This window comes from Musa acuminata, chromosome BXJ2-4 (assembly GCF_036884655.1).
Source record: "Musa acuminata AAA Group cultivar baxijiao chromosome BXJ2-4, Cavendish_Baxijiao_AAA, whole genome shotgun sequence".
NCBI classification, from domain to species: Eukaryota; Viridiplantae; Streptophyta; class Magnoliopsida; order Zingiberales; family Musaceae; genus Musa; species Musa acuminata.
The window spans coordinates 31,565,921-31,581,425 of NC_088341.1; the positions used below are offsets into that span (position 1 = coordinate 31,565,921).

The 15,505-nt window shown below is 40.1% G+C and overlaps 2 protein-coding genes and 1 non-coding gene across 5 annotated transcripts; 1 reads left to right on the top strand and 2 right to left on the bottom strand.

Annotated features, from left to right (window-relative positions):
* Window positions 1-2,937: 2,937 nt before the first annotated feature.
* LOC135609110 (E3 ubiquitin-protein ligase ATL4-like) lies at window positions 2,938-4,398 on the bottom strand. The gene has a single exon (XM_065102199.1). It carries the CDS (start codon window positions 4,396-4,398, stop codon window positions 3,289-3,291), a length of 1,110 nt encoding a protein of 369 aa, XP_064958271.1. The 3' UTR covers window positions 2,938-3,288.
* A 595-nt stretch (window positions 4,399-4,993) lies between these two features.
* Window positions 4,994-11,400, bottom strand: LOC103987900 (uncharacterized). Of its 3 annotated transcripts, none has more exons than XR_010486090.1 (6): window positions 11,089-11,400; window positions 9,856-10,296; window positions 9,703-9,778; window positions 7,352-9,477; window positions 7,096-7,270; window positions 4,994-5,758 (listed from the first exon to the last, which is right to left on the bottom strand). It is a non-coding gene; the product is annotated as an uncharacterized LOC103987900 (transcript). The 3 variants fall into 3 exon arrangements; XR_010486089.1 differs by having other exon boundaries at window positions 4,996-5,758; window positions 7,352-9,380; window positions 11,089-11,399; XR_001977447.2 differs by lacking the exons at window positions 4,994-5,758; window positions 7,096-7,270; window positions 7,352-9,477 and having other exon boundaries at window positions 9,514-9,778; window positions 11,089-11,380.
* A 280-nt stretch (window positions 11,401-11,680) lies between these two features.
* LOC103976872 (ATP synthase subunit delta', mitochondrial-like) lies at window positions 11,681-14,800 on the top strand. The gene is made up of 2 exons (XM_009392249.3): window positions 11,681-12,067; window positions 14,253-14,800. The coding sequence occupies exons 1-2, from the start codon at window positions 11,795-11,797 to the stop codon at window positions 14,595-14,597; spliced, it is 618 nt and encodes a 205-aa protein (XP_009390524.2). The 5' UTR covers window positions 11,681-11,794; the 3' UTR covers window positions 14,598-14,800.
* The last annotated feature ends 705 nt before the right edge of the window (window positions 14,801-15,505 follow it).

Genomic DNA, 15,505 nt, shown 5'->3' on the forward strand with positions numbered 1-15,505 from the left:
TGACTAAAACTCTAAGTTTTTAATTTATTATTATTATTATGGCATAGATCTCTTTTTTTTTCTCAAATCACTTCTCTACACGATGCAAGAGCAAGGTGCAAGAAAGTCGTCCTTGCTAACTTTCTTAACGATAGTGATTATTGTCGTTGCGATCTTCGTCATTATCATCATTAATAGCAAAAAGCATAAATAGAACGAGCAATAGCTTTCTTTATGACAGTAGCTAGTTAGTGGATATCCCCTGGAGAGAAGAGGAAGGAGTCTTATTGATGGTGTTGATGGTGGTATTGTCGACGTCGACTTCCTATAAACAAGTTATCGCTAGAGAAAAGAGGAAGGAGGGTCATGATTGTCATCGACAAGGGGTAGGTGGATATTGCCTTCCCACTAATAATACATGGGCTTTCTTATCGTTCACCTTTACTATGATTTGATTGGGTATCGAGACTCCATAATCAGCATAGCTATGCGTGGTTGTCACCATCGACGAAGCCATATGTTGAGCCTCAACGATTAGTTTTGAATTCTTGTATGCTCTTGTCCTTAAAATTATTTGCATTCTTGAAAACTATTGTGTAACGTTTATGCTATATCATATTGACTCATATAGACACATGTATATCCCATTATTCCGCATTTGCTTTCGATATGTGCCTATTCTAGTTTCATTCCTTTGGACCTTGAATTCATCTAACCTTCTCATTTGAATTGAGTTATATGTGATTGCTTGGAATCCTTGAATGCTCTTGCTTTCATTTCCTTTCAAATCTGAATACAATTGTGAAAGATTATTGCTTACTTCGTATTGACTCATAAAGGCACATGTACGTTTTGTTGTTCCAACGGAGATATAGCATAGCTGTCGCCAAAGTCCCAGGAGGTGCAAACGTCCTTGTTCCCATTAATTGTTATCGCCTTCAACGAAGACTTGCGAAGCCTTAGTGATTAACAATTCATCATCATTTCCTCATTTAGTTTGGTGTAACCTCGTTGAATTGTTTTATGACTTATTGTAATATTGGTAAAATATTGAAGCCTCGACATCATCCTTCGTAGTGTCATTGTAGCATCGATTACAGCAACCTATCATTCAGTGTATCATGAATCATTCGCTACAATAATAACAAAATGTATAGTACTAAATGAATACATATTTGTAGTTTAGTATTATTTATCTGAATGACATTTAAGTATATGATATTTAATACACGGATGATCATCTTCCAAATGAATTATTTTGTTTCCTAGATGACAAACATTTTTAATGAGACATAATCTTTGTTGATATCAAAATTAAAAGTAATTTTAAATAGTCATCCAATACTAGACCAAGTTGAAGGATCTATTTCTATTCAACTTCAAACATCAAACATACAACTTCAAGAATCTTCTTCTATACAACCTCAAATTTACAATTTTGATTTGAAAATGGATGACAGTGAATATAGTTATGAGATATTTGAAGAAGCATACGTTGAGTAAAGAATATCAAACAAATTTAAATATAACATGAGTATAATTTTAATAATTACACTCCAAACCTATAGAAACTTCTCTATAATAATTATAACATAATTCTAAAATGTATACTATCATTTTTTCTAATTTATTTTTAATTTTACATGATTTACAAAATTATTCTTTAAAAAATTATTTTTATACAATCGAAGCACCCTAAATTCTTGGTTTCTTATGTGATTTACATTTTAGAATAATTCAAAGCAAAACTTTGCTCCAAATTTCAAAATAAAATTATAATTTTTTAATAGCTTTAAAACATATATATTAATTAACAGATAATTTTTTAATTAATTATTAATATTTATTATATTAAATAAACATACAGGATGCTCAAATATGAATTCGAACATAAGACATCATACATAAACAAATTATTTTAACCATGAGAATTGCAGAGTAAAGATTATATGCTGCTTAGATTAACTTGGAAAAAGAAGGAATTCATACAATCCCTATAGAGTAACCAATGAAATTGAGTTTATTTTTTTTCTGAATAGAGAGGAAAATGGATGGTAGCTTTTGCTGATCATTCTTCTTCTTCTTCTTCTTCTCATTAAGTCACTGCAAGCGTGCAGGTCAATTGGCACACAGCAGCAACCTAAAGATACAAGTCTTTCTTCGCTTGGCCCAAATAACAGAGGAAATGAAACGCAATTAGCTGCACAGCGATCTGCAACGCTGTAGCAAAATAGCATTATTCGCTAACTCTCAGTTACTACTTGTTTCAGTATTCTTGATTTATCCACTGGGTCAATCTGGTTGGTTCTTTGCACCTAGTTTTGGCGTAGCAGCCATATTTCGATTCATCCTCTTCTTCCAAGGGTTTGCTGGTTGGTTCTTTGCACCTAGTTTTGTCAGTCAGCGTCATTCTGCTCCTTTGCTGATGCTGCTGAACCTATTCACCTTCCTACAGGAGATCTAATGATACATATATATATTGCTTGACCTCATGGGGATTCAAGATTTCTCAGTGAGATCTGTGTGTGGCACCACAACCTCACTGCTTCAACGCGTTCCGCTTGGCGTGCACCGGCGAGAGCTCCATTTGGCTTGCTGCGTTTGTGGTCGCAAACCATCAAAGGGCCGTTTAATGTACGTCTAACGCGACGACAAGAAGCTAGCGGCCATTTACGAGCAGAAGAGACAAATTAATGGGGATGTGTCTGCGACTGTAGCGGCATAGCCTTCTCGTTCATTCAACAGCGAGAAGAATTGAATGTGGATGGCTCACATTCATCAACCCCAACTCTCATGGCACGAGTACACAGGTTCAACTTCAATGAGCGGCAGGTGGCCAGGCTCAGGGCAAGAAGAGCAGGGAGTAATGGGGGGCATTAAATCTGCGACTGCAGCGGCTGTTGCCTCCGCCCTCCCCCCACCCCCTTCGTGATCGCTCGACACCCATGAGCACTGTGCACACACACGTCCACGCAACGAGAGCGGAGAGGTATATGTACCGGGGAAGCACGCTCTCGGGAACCAGCGACAAGTCACCACAGTAATAATTCCCAACATCCACAAAACATTTCCAAGGAAATCGCTTTTGTTTTTGTTTTTTGTTTTTTGTACTGCTTACATCGGGTTGTGGGTCCCGCTGGAAGATCTCGGTTCTGCGCCGCCTGATCATAGGGTAATATTGTGAATAGGGAGAAAGGTGCGTGGGTGTTTTGGTAATATGGTGGTATTCGAAATAAGCTTCGGTGGCGGCACCTGAGGAGATCGACGGGGGAAGAAGGGGGGGGTGGGAGACGGGGTGGGAAATGACGGCTATGCCCCGATCAGCCACCGGTAAAAGCCGTAGTAACCACCCTCCTCCGCCTCCCGCCGGGCGCTCCCCTCCAGATCCCACGAGTGCCGTCCCACGGAGCCGCCGCCGTCTTCGTCGTAACGGCAGCTCCACCGGCCGGAGAAGCGAAGCGATGAGAACGACGACGACGCCGACGAGGCCAGCCGGTCCACGTACTCCTTCAGCCACCTTCGCCCTCCCCCCGCCGCTTCTGCCACCTCCTCCCCCGGCGCCCCCGGAGACGCGTCGGCCGCGCTGTCCCCTGGCTTCACCACCTTCTCCGTCCGCCTCGCAATCCGCGCCACCACCGCCTCCACCTCCTCTTCCACCAGGAACTCGAACGACGACCCTATCGAGTACGTTCTCAGACTCGGTGGCAGCGGTGGCGGGTTGTTCCCAGATTCTTCCCCCGAGGAAGTCCTCCGGTGACTGACGCTGCCAATCTCGATCCTAAAGCTGCCGGATCTTGAGGTATCCCGGTCGACGGCGACTGGTGGCGCAGCCGATGACGGCGGCACCTGAAGGGGCGGGATGGGGAGGGCGATGGAGGCGCGGCAGAGGGGGCAAGAAGGGGTGTTCCTTAACCAGGGTTCGACGCACGACGAGTGGAAGGCGTGGCGGCAGGCAGGGAGGAGGCGGAGTTCGTCGTGAGGGCGGAACGGGCAAAGGCAGACGGCGCAGTCCGGCGAGGACTTGGGGAGGGAGGCGAGGGCGGAGGCCAGCGTGAACACGGGGAGGGAGTCGATGAGAGCCGCATTCTCCCGATCGGAGAGGGCGGAGTCGGCGGCAGCAGCGGAGGAGCCCGAGGCGGAGCGCGAGCGGGCGAGAGACACCGACAAGGCAGTGACGGCGGAGGAAGAGCGGCGTCGGAAGGAGAGGAAACGGAGGAGGAGGTGGATGGAGAAGGAGGCGACGATGACGAAGGCGATTATGGCGGCGATGATGAGAAGGCTCGGGCTGAGAATTCCCATAGGCGAGGGGTGGGAGGCGATGGAGGGCTGGCGATCGACCTCCACCGCTGACATCCGAGGTCCAACCGCCGGCGCCTGCGGAGGCGGCGGCGGAGCTGGAGGAGGGGGAGGCGAGTCCATGGCGAAGGCGGGGAGAGAACCAGAGAAAGGTTTCTTTTGTTGCCTTATATATATTCTAACTCTCTCTCTCTCTCTCTCGCTGTAGTATATGTTATTAGTTCTCATCTGACACAATTTCTATTAAAAATAAAAAATAATGGAACAAAAATTTTTATGTATATTTTTAAATATTTATCATATATAAATATTATATAACTATGATCACTAGACATTTATAATAGCATTCAAAAACATATCTCAGTAAATATAATAAATTTAAGTCTTAAAATAATTTTATTTCCACTATTTTTTTCTTCAAGTTCCAACTCTATCTTTCCTTTCTTGCTATCTTTTATAAAATCAAAATATTCATAAGAATTAACACATAACAACAACATTAGTAATAAATCATACTATTCTGACTACTTGAGATCAACTATGTGAAATTGAGCTCAGTAAAAAATATTTCATATATATATATATATATATATATATATATTTATAATAGAATTAAATAACTACAAGTTGACTGTTGGAAGTCTTTGCAATCTTCCAAATGGATTTATTTCTTTCTAAAAGCACTTGCATGACTTTTGGAATCCCCTAGGGTTTCAAAACCCTATTTCCCTAGGTAGCATGACAAAGAAAAGATGTTTTTGAGTACCCTTGAGCAGAATGGAAAAGGTAAAACCCTATTTCTCATATGAGCAATTTCTACCTTTCTTCCATCAGTTGGTTTGCTTCTGTTGATTGATTCACATTATAGGGAGCCTTTAACTCAGAAAGTTGATAGACCTCCAAAATCTATGGTGGAAAGCCTGAAATGGATCATTGCTAGATCTCAGTTTTATTTACTGGAACTCATTATATGCTGCAGCATTCTCCATGATGTACATTTGAATCAGTGACAGAAGGCATTCATTCAGCTCTGCTCCTAGCATTAAGTAGCATTATGAGAGCAGAATTGTTTTCTTGTGCAGGAAATACCAGTCCAAGTATAATTCGTGTGTTTGAAAGAGGAATCAATGGATGAAACAAGTATGCTTTGTGTGGCAAACTCTGGATAGATGATTGCATGACAGGAGCACTAGTAAGCGTGAAAAGAATCCTAGGCAGATCACAAAGTTTCAGGAACAGTGACACTTTGTGTTGGATGGACCTCTAACAATTAATTCATCCGAATGATAAGTTTGTATACTCCATTATGGAAGCAAGAAGAAAAAGCAGCAGACATGTCTGTTCTGATTGATGGAGGAGTTTACTGGTTAAACCAAGAACAGCACTGTATGCTGCAGTAGGTGGGGCACTCAACATTGCATCTTGCAATGGATCACAAACAATATTCACATCACATAATAAAAAGTCCACAATTTTCTTCTTCCTGAGAGAGGGAAAAGCCAAGGAGAACAAAGGTTGAGGAAATTGTGTCCAAAACAATGAAACATTTTAATGTGGAGAAAAAGAACAGATAATCTACATTGAAATGAAATATTTTTTATAATCATCTCGATTCACAGTCTCTCTCATAATGACTGGACTGTGGTTTTGATGCTATAAAAGATTCTCACATGTTAAAGAGATATTCTGTCATAATTTCTCTAATTTGGATATTCAGCATCTCGGGCCATGTTGGCTTTAGTCATCACCTTGAACTGATGATCTTAATCTGTCCTCCTCACATTGCAAGCAGTTTTTTCCAAAACTACTATATGAGATTAAATAACAATTGATTTTTGATCATAACCATGAGCAGAAGATTATGGTTTGAAGAAAAGAGGCATAGAATATTCACTCAAACTTGTGTCTTAGAAGTTAATTAATCAGCATCATGACAACTAAATTAGCCAATGTCTTATGATAGTTGATATTGTGACAACTGAGATGGCTACTGCCTTGCACCAATGCAAGAACAGCAAGCAACCAAGCTAAAGAAATGGTGGATATCAGTGTTTGACATGGAAGGATTCTTTTGTGCTGGTTCTGAAGTCATTCTCCAAAGCAGTGGAAGAAATTTATATCAGGTAGGTTGCAGGTGAACATGCTTGTGGAACATAAACTAGTGCCCCTGGAGGCAGAAGATATGGTGGTGGAGAGGGGGTGGCAGTCGTTTCATCTTATAAAGAACTACATTAAGCTAAGGTCAGTGATAACATAAACCATGTTCGTTAGCGTTGACAATGATAAGGAGAATGTGAGTAATATCTTTTTAAGCTTGCAAGTGCTAATTAACAAATCAATGGAGGAGTGCAGCAGATGTGCTGTTTGTTCTCTGCAAATTCTAGACAGCAGCAACATGTGCCCACTCCTCACAAGAATATTTGGAGCTCATAGATTACACCAGGCTGAGGGAATGTACTTTTTGGCTTGTACAGCAAAGAGGAAGAAGTGGCATTGGCTTCAGCTAAAGTGACGAAGAGTGTTGTTGATGAGGGAATGTACTCTGCAAATTCATGGATGTCTGAATCCAGCTTTGCCAGAGTGTTGATAGTTTCTCTTGTTATGAATCATGATCAAGACATTCATCTACTGATTAATTACTAGAATCCAACTCCTACTAGATATTTGTAGTTATGTTTCCTTGTAAGTGATACATGGAAGATAATTATCATTAAAATAAAATGTAGTGCATGAGATTACCCTCATTGTAGGATAAGAAGAATGCCAATGCAAGTAGTTTTACCACTGCCAATAGAGAAATTATTTTCGTTTAAGGCTTACCCTTTGAAGCTCATCGCTTGAAGGGGATGTCAACATGTATATGAATCCTTTGGCACTGAATTATGAGCATTGAGCAGAGGCTTAATCAAGTACTCGCGCAATTGGTACAAACTATGTTGAGGCCCCATCTGAATCATGTCTAACTCTGTATTCCTTGCAGATTCAATTGAAGTCTCTGCAAAAGTTGGAGAGTGCATAAATGAGCAAGAGTTTATCTACACTAGAAAGAATCATAAAAATTACCTTTAGAAGTTACCTAGTGTGAAGAACATCACATCACATCACAATTAAAGATCTCATCTTTCTCAGAGCACATGAAGGTCTTCCAGTGAGACCAAGAGGTACTCCACATATTTAAGCTCTGTGATTTGCATAAATGTTGATCGTGGTAGGTTCAACCACCACCCACATCTCACATGGATCAAGCAAGGGAAACAGATGCTGAGCAGCAAAAAAGAAAGGCAATTCAAACATTCGTCCTTTTAGTTCTTGCCATGTTCATAGTGTTGTTTCTGGACTAAAGATTAAATCCACCATAGTCTATCCCCCCTCACTCTTCCCCAACAAAATGTGGGTGTTCTCATTGTGGTTGTCATCTGACATTGCTACTGAAATATTCCTCTGATGGTCTATAATGCATCTGCATCCTAATTCTTATCCAAGTATGTATGCAACATGAGAACTGAGAAGAAAGTAGGATGCCCTTGCTTGGTCTGCAAACATGCCTGGTTTAACAAAATGGATGTCATCATTAGTCCACAGGTGATAGAAGCAGCCTTTTTGTTCTCTTTGGGACTGTCGGTGGAGGAGTGTGGTTAGAATAATGATACATAGAGTTCTCATGTCTGCCCTTTAATCTGCTTCTTTACTGCTCCAACAAGGCTTCTGCCTCTCCACACTACTTGTAATGTGGTAAATGGGGCACACAAGCTCTTCCCTCCAAATACATTGTCATGATGCTCTCTTCACTAGTGGATACTTGCTCTCATTTCTTTTTTGAGTTTCTTCCATAGCCTCATAATGAAGGGAACAACAAAATTTCATATGATGGCTCAATCAAATGATTGCTCTTGCTGTACTTCTAAAGCTTTTTTCTGCAGATAAAAAAGAACACAAGAACTGAGTGAGGAAGCACGCTCTGCCTGGAAAAAGAAGATAACTATTCTTTTTTTCCTACTGGAATGGTTGGCTCAAATTTCAACCCATGAGATTGTCTCAAGCTGGTTCTGAGGCCAGTGTTATTGCAGAATATTGAACAATGAGTGGCTTCAACATTTGATTCAGTTGTTGAGATAACAACAGTGCTGTTGCCCATCTTGGTGTAATGCTGTTGACTCTGGCCATAAAAATAGTGATGATTAAACATTCTGACTCCATGATTAGCATCTCAAGGCTCTTGTTTGGTGCCAAAATATTCCATGGCCACTGACATCATTCCAATTCCCACCCCATACTTAAGAAGCAATTCATTCTGATCTATACAAAACTTTGACCAAAGTTGGTGCTGTGGATTGTCCCCTGCACACCTAAACTCTTTTGGACTAGATTGAAACGGGCACAAAGTTCTGCCACTAGCACTAAATGTAGACTTCTAACCAAAAAACAATTGCAGGAACTATAAGAGTAAAGCATATCAAGGAAATATCTGGGGTGAATGAGGAACAAAATAACCTCATAACTCGTAGTTGATGAACATTTATTATTATTTCCTTTTCATAATTTACTTCACTGATATTGTCTCTCAAACTTAAATTTATTTGTTCAAATGCAGCACATGAGGCATGAACTGAAGTTTGCTGGTGATGCTGGAAACCTCTTTTTGTTTCTTGGATTCTTCTAGGTACCACCCAGTTAGGATAATGGATACAGGTAATGTTGTGGTCCAAGACATACAATTAGCAGGATGTCAAATTGATAGCCAAAATGTATGATAGCTTTTAAACAAAATTCCTCAGTAACTAATATCATTGGAAACTTGAAGCTGTTCAAAAAAGGATATCATCAAGTTAACAACTGGACTTGAATATTTATATGTCTGCCTGAGCTGCCATGCCCAGGACTACATCATCCCAACAGCACAATATATGGAAATCAACATGAAACTCAGGAACCAGAGCCTCTAGAATATATGGGTGCAGTAGCTGACCGCGAAACTTCACCAACAATCCCAGAGGGTAAAGTGTTCCAAATTGTCTGATAAATCATTGTTTTACATCTGAAGCACTTGAAGCATTCTGTTTGGTTTCCTTGAGGAGCAGACCATATCTTGAAATATCCGGAAAAGCCTATTCACATGAGAATGGAGTGTATGACCCATCAGCAGTACTTTAATTAGTAATACCTGGGGCTCAAATAGCAGAGAAAACATGGAGTAACAGGATACTGCAGCAAGAGGAAATAGTAACCACATATTACTCGTATGCCAAGAATTGAACACTCATTGTAAGATCCTAGATGAACCAGCAGAACGTTCTTCACAGCTCAGAAAAATTTATAAATGTTATAAAGACATCTCAAAAGCATCTATTGCAGAGAAGGCTGAGAAGCACTAGCAAATCAATGAAAATAAGCTTCCAATAATGGTGTGATTTGAGTTACTACACGCACATCAATAATACAGAGTTTTGTAATCTGAATTGAAGAGGCCACAAATCCAAGGACCATATAAGTGGCAGTTTGCTGTCTGCACAAAAATAAATAAAGATATCAACCTCCAAGAGTAAGCAAATGGAAGATATCTAAGCATGTTTTGTAGCATACCTATTAACAGCACGAGACAATGTCTCGCATCATTCAAGCTATTTATTTAAATTATAGGAAGTGGGGTTTTAAAATGAAGTGATGTGTGGGTAAAGGCATATGTCACCCATCTAATTATGTGCTTTGGCTGGGGCTTCTGGAAGAAGGCTATCAACAGGGTGACACATCAATTCAGAAGCTTGAAGATGACAGATCCTAGCTGAATAATCACTTTTGGAAGCAACAACATATAGTAGTCCTGGTAGAAGCAGAGCAAAACGGGAGCAATTGCCAACCAGCCCAACAGGAAGACGCTTTAGGAGCAGGAACATCAAGTTCCAGCTTTGCAAGCACAAAAGCAAGGGCTTTGTCAAGAACTATGCAAGGTACCCAAAATGTGAAGCCCAGTCGGCATGCATAACCCCTGCCAAATGGAAATAAACAACTATGTACCTGTTGCATCTGTGGGAACATCAGCGTCAACAAAGAAATGAGAAGTCAAATTACAAGAAGCAAATCTATCTTATAAGGAATAATAGTATCAGCAATATTTAGTAAAGGAGTAAGAGGTAATAATGTACGAGTACAAGCCATCACCAGCAGGCTACCAGTTAATACACCAAAAGGAATTACAAGTTCAATATGTATTTGGTGTCCAACAAGTAACTCTGCTTAAATCAATTCCCATATTCCCTGGAAATATGAAAATGATACCACCCACCATCATATCCCACTTTAGTGTATGAAATTCATTTTACTTACATTACCTTGAAAAACTTCATTATAAAATAAAGAAAAAAAAACTTCGTTACAATGAGATGTGATATATGTCCAGGGCATCAAAATAAAAGGAGATCTAGAAAAAATGATTTCAACAAGCAGGCTCCTAAAAAAGATTGAATGGGATTATTACTTCAGGATTGGCAGAGTTTGCATCAAAAGAGAAGTGATCTCTTTATTTGCAAACCCAAGATAATACTCGTAGTTGATGGAAATATCACTTTGTTTATATCTTGTTTATAACGCATAAGTGTCACTTTATCCAATCTAAGTAGTGAAAAATTGTTGTGCATGTATAACTTTGTCCATTACTTGGTGATCATGTGCAACAAATTGGACAATAAGCACAAATCTACTAGTAAAAGCAATCAAATCTTGTAATGAAAAGCAGATCAATTCGATTAAGATATTTAGTTCTTTTACATGTTCAACTGAAATAGGATATAATTAACTCGATAGAAGAATCAATCTCACCTGCTCATAGAACAAGAATGGACCGAACGCCGCGGCGATACGGTACTCACTGCGATGCCCATGGTCAGAAATCTCCTTGACGCCTCCCACGGCCCGCGTCTGCAGTGATGCCTGAGAAGGTGCACAAAGAAGTGGTGAAAGAAGCAGATAGGGACGGGCAAGATGAGCCCCCCGGTCAGATCCTTTCCTTCCTCCAGCAGAGAGAGAGGGAAAGGAGGAGAAAGCCGAGGAGGTAGCCATTGTACCGGAAGTGGATGTAGTCGACGATGAGGAGCCCGTGGGACCAGAGGGAGGGGACTAGGAAAAGGGGCCCGTCGCCACCGCCCATAACCACGCCGCCTTTGCGTATCTCTGTAACGGTAAGTTCCGCAGGCCCAATTGCCAGCAAGTTCTTATTTGGGCCAAAAGGTCGAATTCTATTGGGCCCAAAATGACATTGAGACGAAATTGCCAGCCCTGCCTTTCCATTGGCCTCCATTGTGGACCCCGCAAGAGGTGCCGATGATGAAAGTGGGCCCTTGCGGATGCGGACCAACTGGAACGCGCTCCTCCCTGTTTGGTGGTTTTGCTCGATACAATTGATCCGGACCCAAGAACACCCAAAGCAGTGAAACCCTTCCTGTGTCTTCCCTTCTCCTCCGCCCCCATTCATTCGTCCCATTCCAACTCGAGAGCCAGAGAGATCGAGTGGCCGCTGCAGCCAACCATGTATCGTCACGCCCCGCGCCTCCTGACTCGTGTCATCGGTGGAGGCGTCCGCCGCAGCGCCACTGCCCGCGCCTTCTCCACTGATCTCCCGGCTGCGCCGTCGGAGGATGCCGCGTTCGTGGAGGCGTGGCGGAAGGTGGCCCCCAATATCGACCCGCCCAAAACCCCGCTCGCCTTCATGAAGCCCCGCCCACCCACCCCCTCCTCCATCCCCTCCAAGCTCACCATCAACTTCGTCCTCCCCTACCAATCCGAGATCTCCAACAAGGAGGTTTGCGCGATCCGTCCCTCTCCGGCAGATCTATCTAAATCTTGTCTAGAGTTTTGTTCTGAATGTTGCGATGACGTTGCATCTCTTGTTGGTTCATTTGATTTGCATGTTTTAGGATCTGAACTCGAATCGGATGCCTTTTAATTGCTAGATTGTGGGTATTCTACATCTTCTAGCAGATGAGGGCTTAATAAGTCTTCACATAAGTTGTGCCTTTGAAATACTTAAAGATAAAGACAATCCAAGGAAGCCTTAGGATTTCTTGTCTGACGAATATTAGTAATTGTAGATCAGGGGAAGGTAGACTGCAGTGTATAAATGTGTATGAATTTATCTGACTTAAAAAAAACATTCATATATCTGAAGTATGAGGTCATGATTATGTATTTCTGATACTTAGAGAAGAGACTATTTTTGAAACTGCATAATGATGTTTTAATTTTGTACCGTCTTGTTCATCACTATTTGGTTAAGAATTTTTTTTTCTCTTATTTTGAGAATTTGCTGGAACTGAAATAGATGTGCTTGTCCAGCTTTCGGATGTTCTCAGACCGTTCTAGTTCGAGCTTGATTACAGCAGTGATACTTGCTCAATATGTGTATTAATCCTTTTCTGAAACATTTGGATACAACTTGGACACTGGTTTAAAAATAACAATGTATTATTGGTTTTTCTGAAGTTTGAATGTGGTGACACCATTTTGACTCGTTCTCTTCAACTTGGGTGTTGATTTTTTTTATTTGGGGCAATGTTAAGAACCATGCATTTGGAACAAGAGAGTTACTGTTTAGAAGTTATAAAATTGTTCTTCGTATAGGGGAAACCAAAGGTGTTACTTGCTGAACATTTTTTGGTGTTTTGTTATAAACAATGCTTTTCAATGGAAATAAGCTTATGACACTGAAAAATAACCTTTTTTTGCTCTAGGATGTTCTGAACTTAAACTCTGCAATAACATCTATAGAATTCCATTTATGGAGGCATTGCTTCTTTCACAATGCAACATTTCTAACCTGATATATCGCTTGCAAATGGCATTAATTCATAACTTCTCAACAGTCACTACAAATCTTTACTGAAGTTTTCCTTTGGTACACCATTCAAAAAACGTCAACAATTTTTTAAATGCTGTGTTGTTATTTTTATGGATTCTCTATGTTGTGATGCATAAGAAGTCTACTTGAAACTCTCATAAATAGACTTGGAATGCTTTTTTGGGCTTTTGGATGAATTCAGGACATAGGGAGGTTCTACATGCAATAACTTCTTTTTTGTTTTTGTTTTTTTCATGCAACAAATTCTTATCCTTAGCAGGGAAGCTTTGATGGAATGAGCAATATCGGTTTTTTTTTATCACATGCAAAAATTAGGAAACAAGTGACAGAAGAAGTTGAAGATTAATGCTAGATCATATGCTAGAATTATAAAATAAGTGACACAGAAAAAGTTGAAGATTGATGCGAGATCATGTGAAAAAATTGGAAAATGTAACACAGAAGAAGTTGAAGATTGATGCGAGATCATATGCAAATATTAGAAAATAAGTGACACAGAAGAAGTTTAAGATTGATGAGAGAGAGAGAGGTCTCATATAAGATTTAGAGCAGATCACTGAAATGAAGATGGCAACAAATGATGGATGCTACACTGGACTAATCTGTTTATGAGCATTATGATTTTTTTTCTTTTATAATGAAAGGCTGTGCCGTGAATCATTTGAGTACAGAAATTTTGTGATGACTTTTTTCCTACCATAAATATCTTTTTGATTATCAAGAGGTCTGAATAAGTGAATATTCATTGGTGAATATTCTAGCTTTTAGAATTTTCAATTTTTATAGAGAAAACTACAAATGATTGATTGTTCAATTTTATGTTTAAGATACAAACAGTGAACATCCCTCAAGTGTTAAAGATCTCCATGCCCACATCTAATCATTTAATTCTAGACTTGAGGAAGTTGGAACTGCAAGAGAAAGGGAGAAGGATGGCTGTAATAATTTACTGATAAACCTTTCATATGGACAATACTATCTAACCTTCTTAAGTTGTTGTCTTTGTTTGCCGGAAGCAGCTACTAAATATAGGCTATTCATCCTATTGTATTCTATTAAAATATTATGTACTGTTGATAATTTTGAAAATTTTATTTCTTCGTTCTTTTAACATCTTATCTACCTTCAGGTTGACATGGTCATTGTACCAGCAACTACAGGGCAAATGGGTGTTTTGCCTGGGCATGTTGCCACCATTGCTGAGCTCAAGCCAGGGCTCCTTTCTGTACACGAAGGGAGTGAAGTCACCAAGTACTTTGTTAGCAGTGGTTTTGCTTTCGTACATGCTAACTCAGTTACAGACATAGTTGCTGTTGAGGCTGTTCCTGTTGACCGCATTGATCTAAGCCTCGTCCAAAAGGGACTTGCTGACTTCACCCAGAAGCTAAACTCAGCTACAACGGACTTGGAAAAGGCTGAAGCACAAATTGGCGTTGATGTTCATAGTGCACTGAATGCTGCACTCTCTGGTTGAGTGATAATGTTTATTCCTTAAGATGTGATCCTCTTGAACCCATGTTGAACACAGATAAAGGGCTAACTCTCAATGTGAGGAAAGAGGGGAAGCTACAATAAGTTTTTGTTTCAACTGAAAACACATTTTGGTATTTTGATAACTTAATTGTGATCCTGCTGTAAGACTGGATTGTTTGGTATTTTGCTTGTTTTGCATTTTAATCTTCCCTTTTTTGATATAATTCTGTCGAATTTTTCTGACAGAACATCCAAGCTACTTCTTGTTTCCCACCTTTGACAATGGCATGTTTGTTGCTGTTCTACTTATGTCTTGACTTCCTAGTTTTTGATGGAATATGAAATGGGGTTACGAGGAACAGCTATTTAGAGGGTGTGTCTACTGCCATGGCTCTATTTTGCTATGAAAAGCTGCTTTTGCAATATGTAAAAGATTCTACTGCCATGGCTCTGCCTTTACTACTACGATCTGCTTTTGCAATATGCAAGTTTTGTTCAGTCTAAGAACTTGGAACAGTATCATTGAATCTAATCTGGGTCATATCAGTTTCAACTTGATTGATAGTTGTTAACCTTGCTAAATTGAAATAGGCATGTCTGCTCAAAAGTTCGACTTGATATCTTTTATTGCAAACCCATTATGCTAGTCTTCCTTTCATCTTGAGATTTATCTCTAGTCAAGCCTCATTCCATTATGAGACAATGGACATCTTGAGTGTATAGTATTGCTTCCAACAGTGATGTGTTCATGTCATAATGGTGGTAACTTCTGCACAGTTACTAAGCAGTCTGCAGAACTATTACATTGTAATATATAGGTCAAACAAATTAGGAATTCCAGTTACTTTATTGATTTTTTGTTAAGACAAATATGTAGCTGAAGTCTGTTTTATGATATGCAGGCACAAA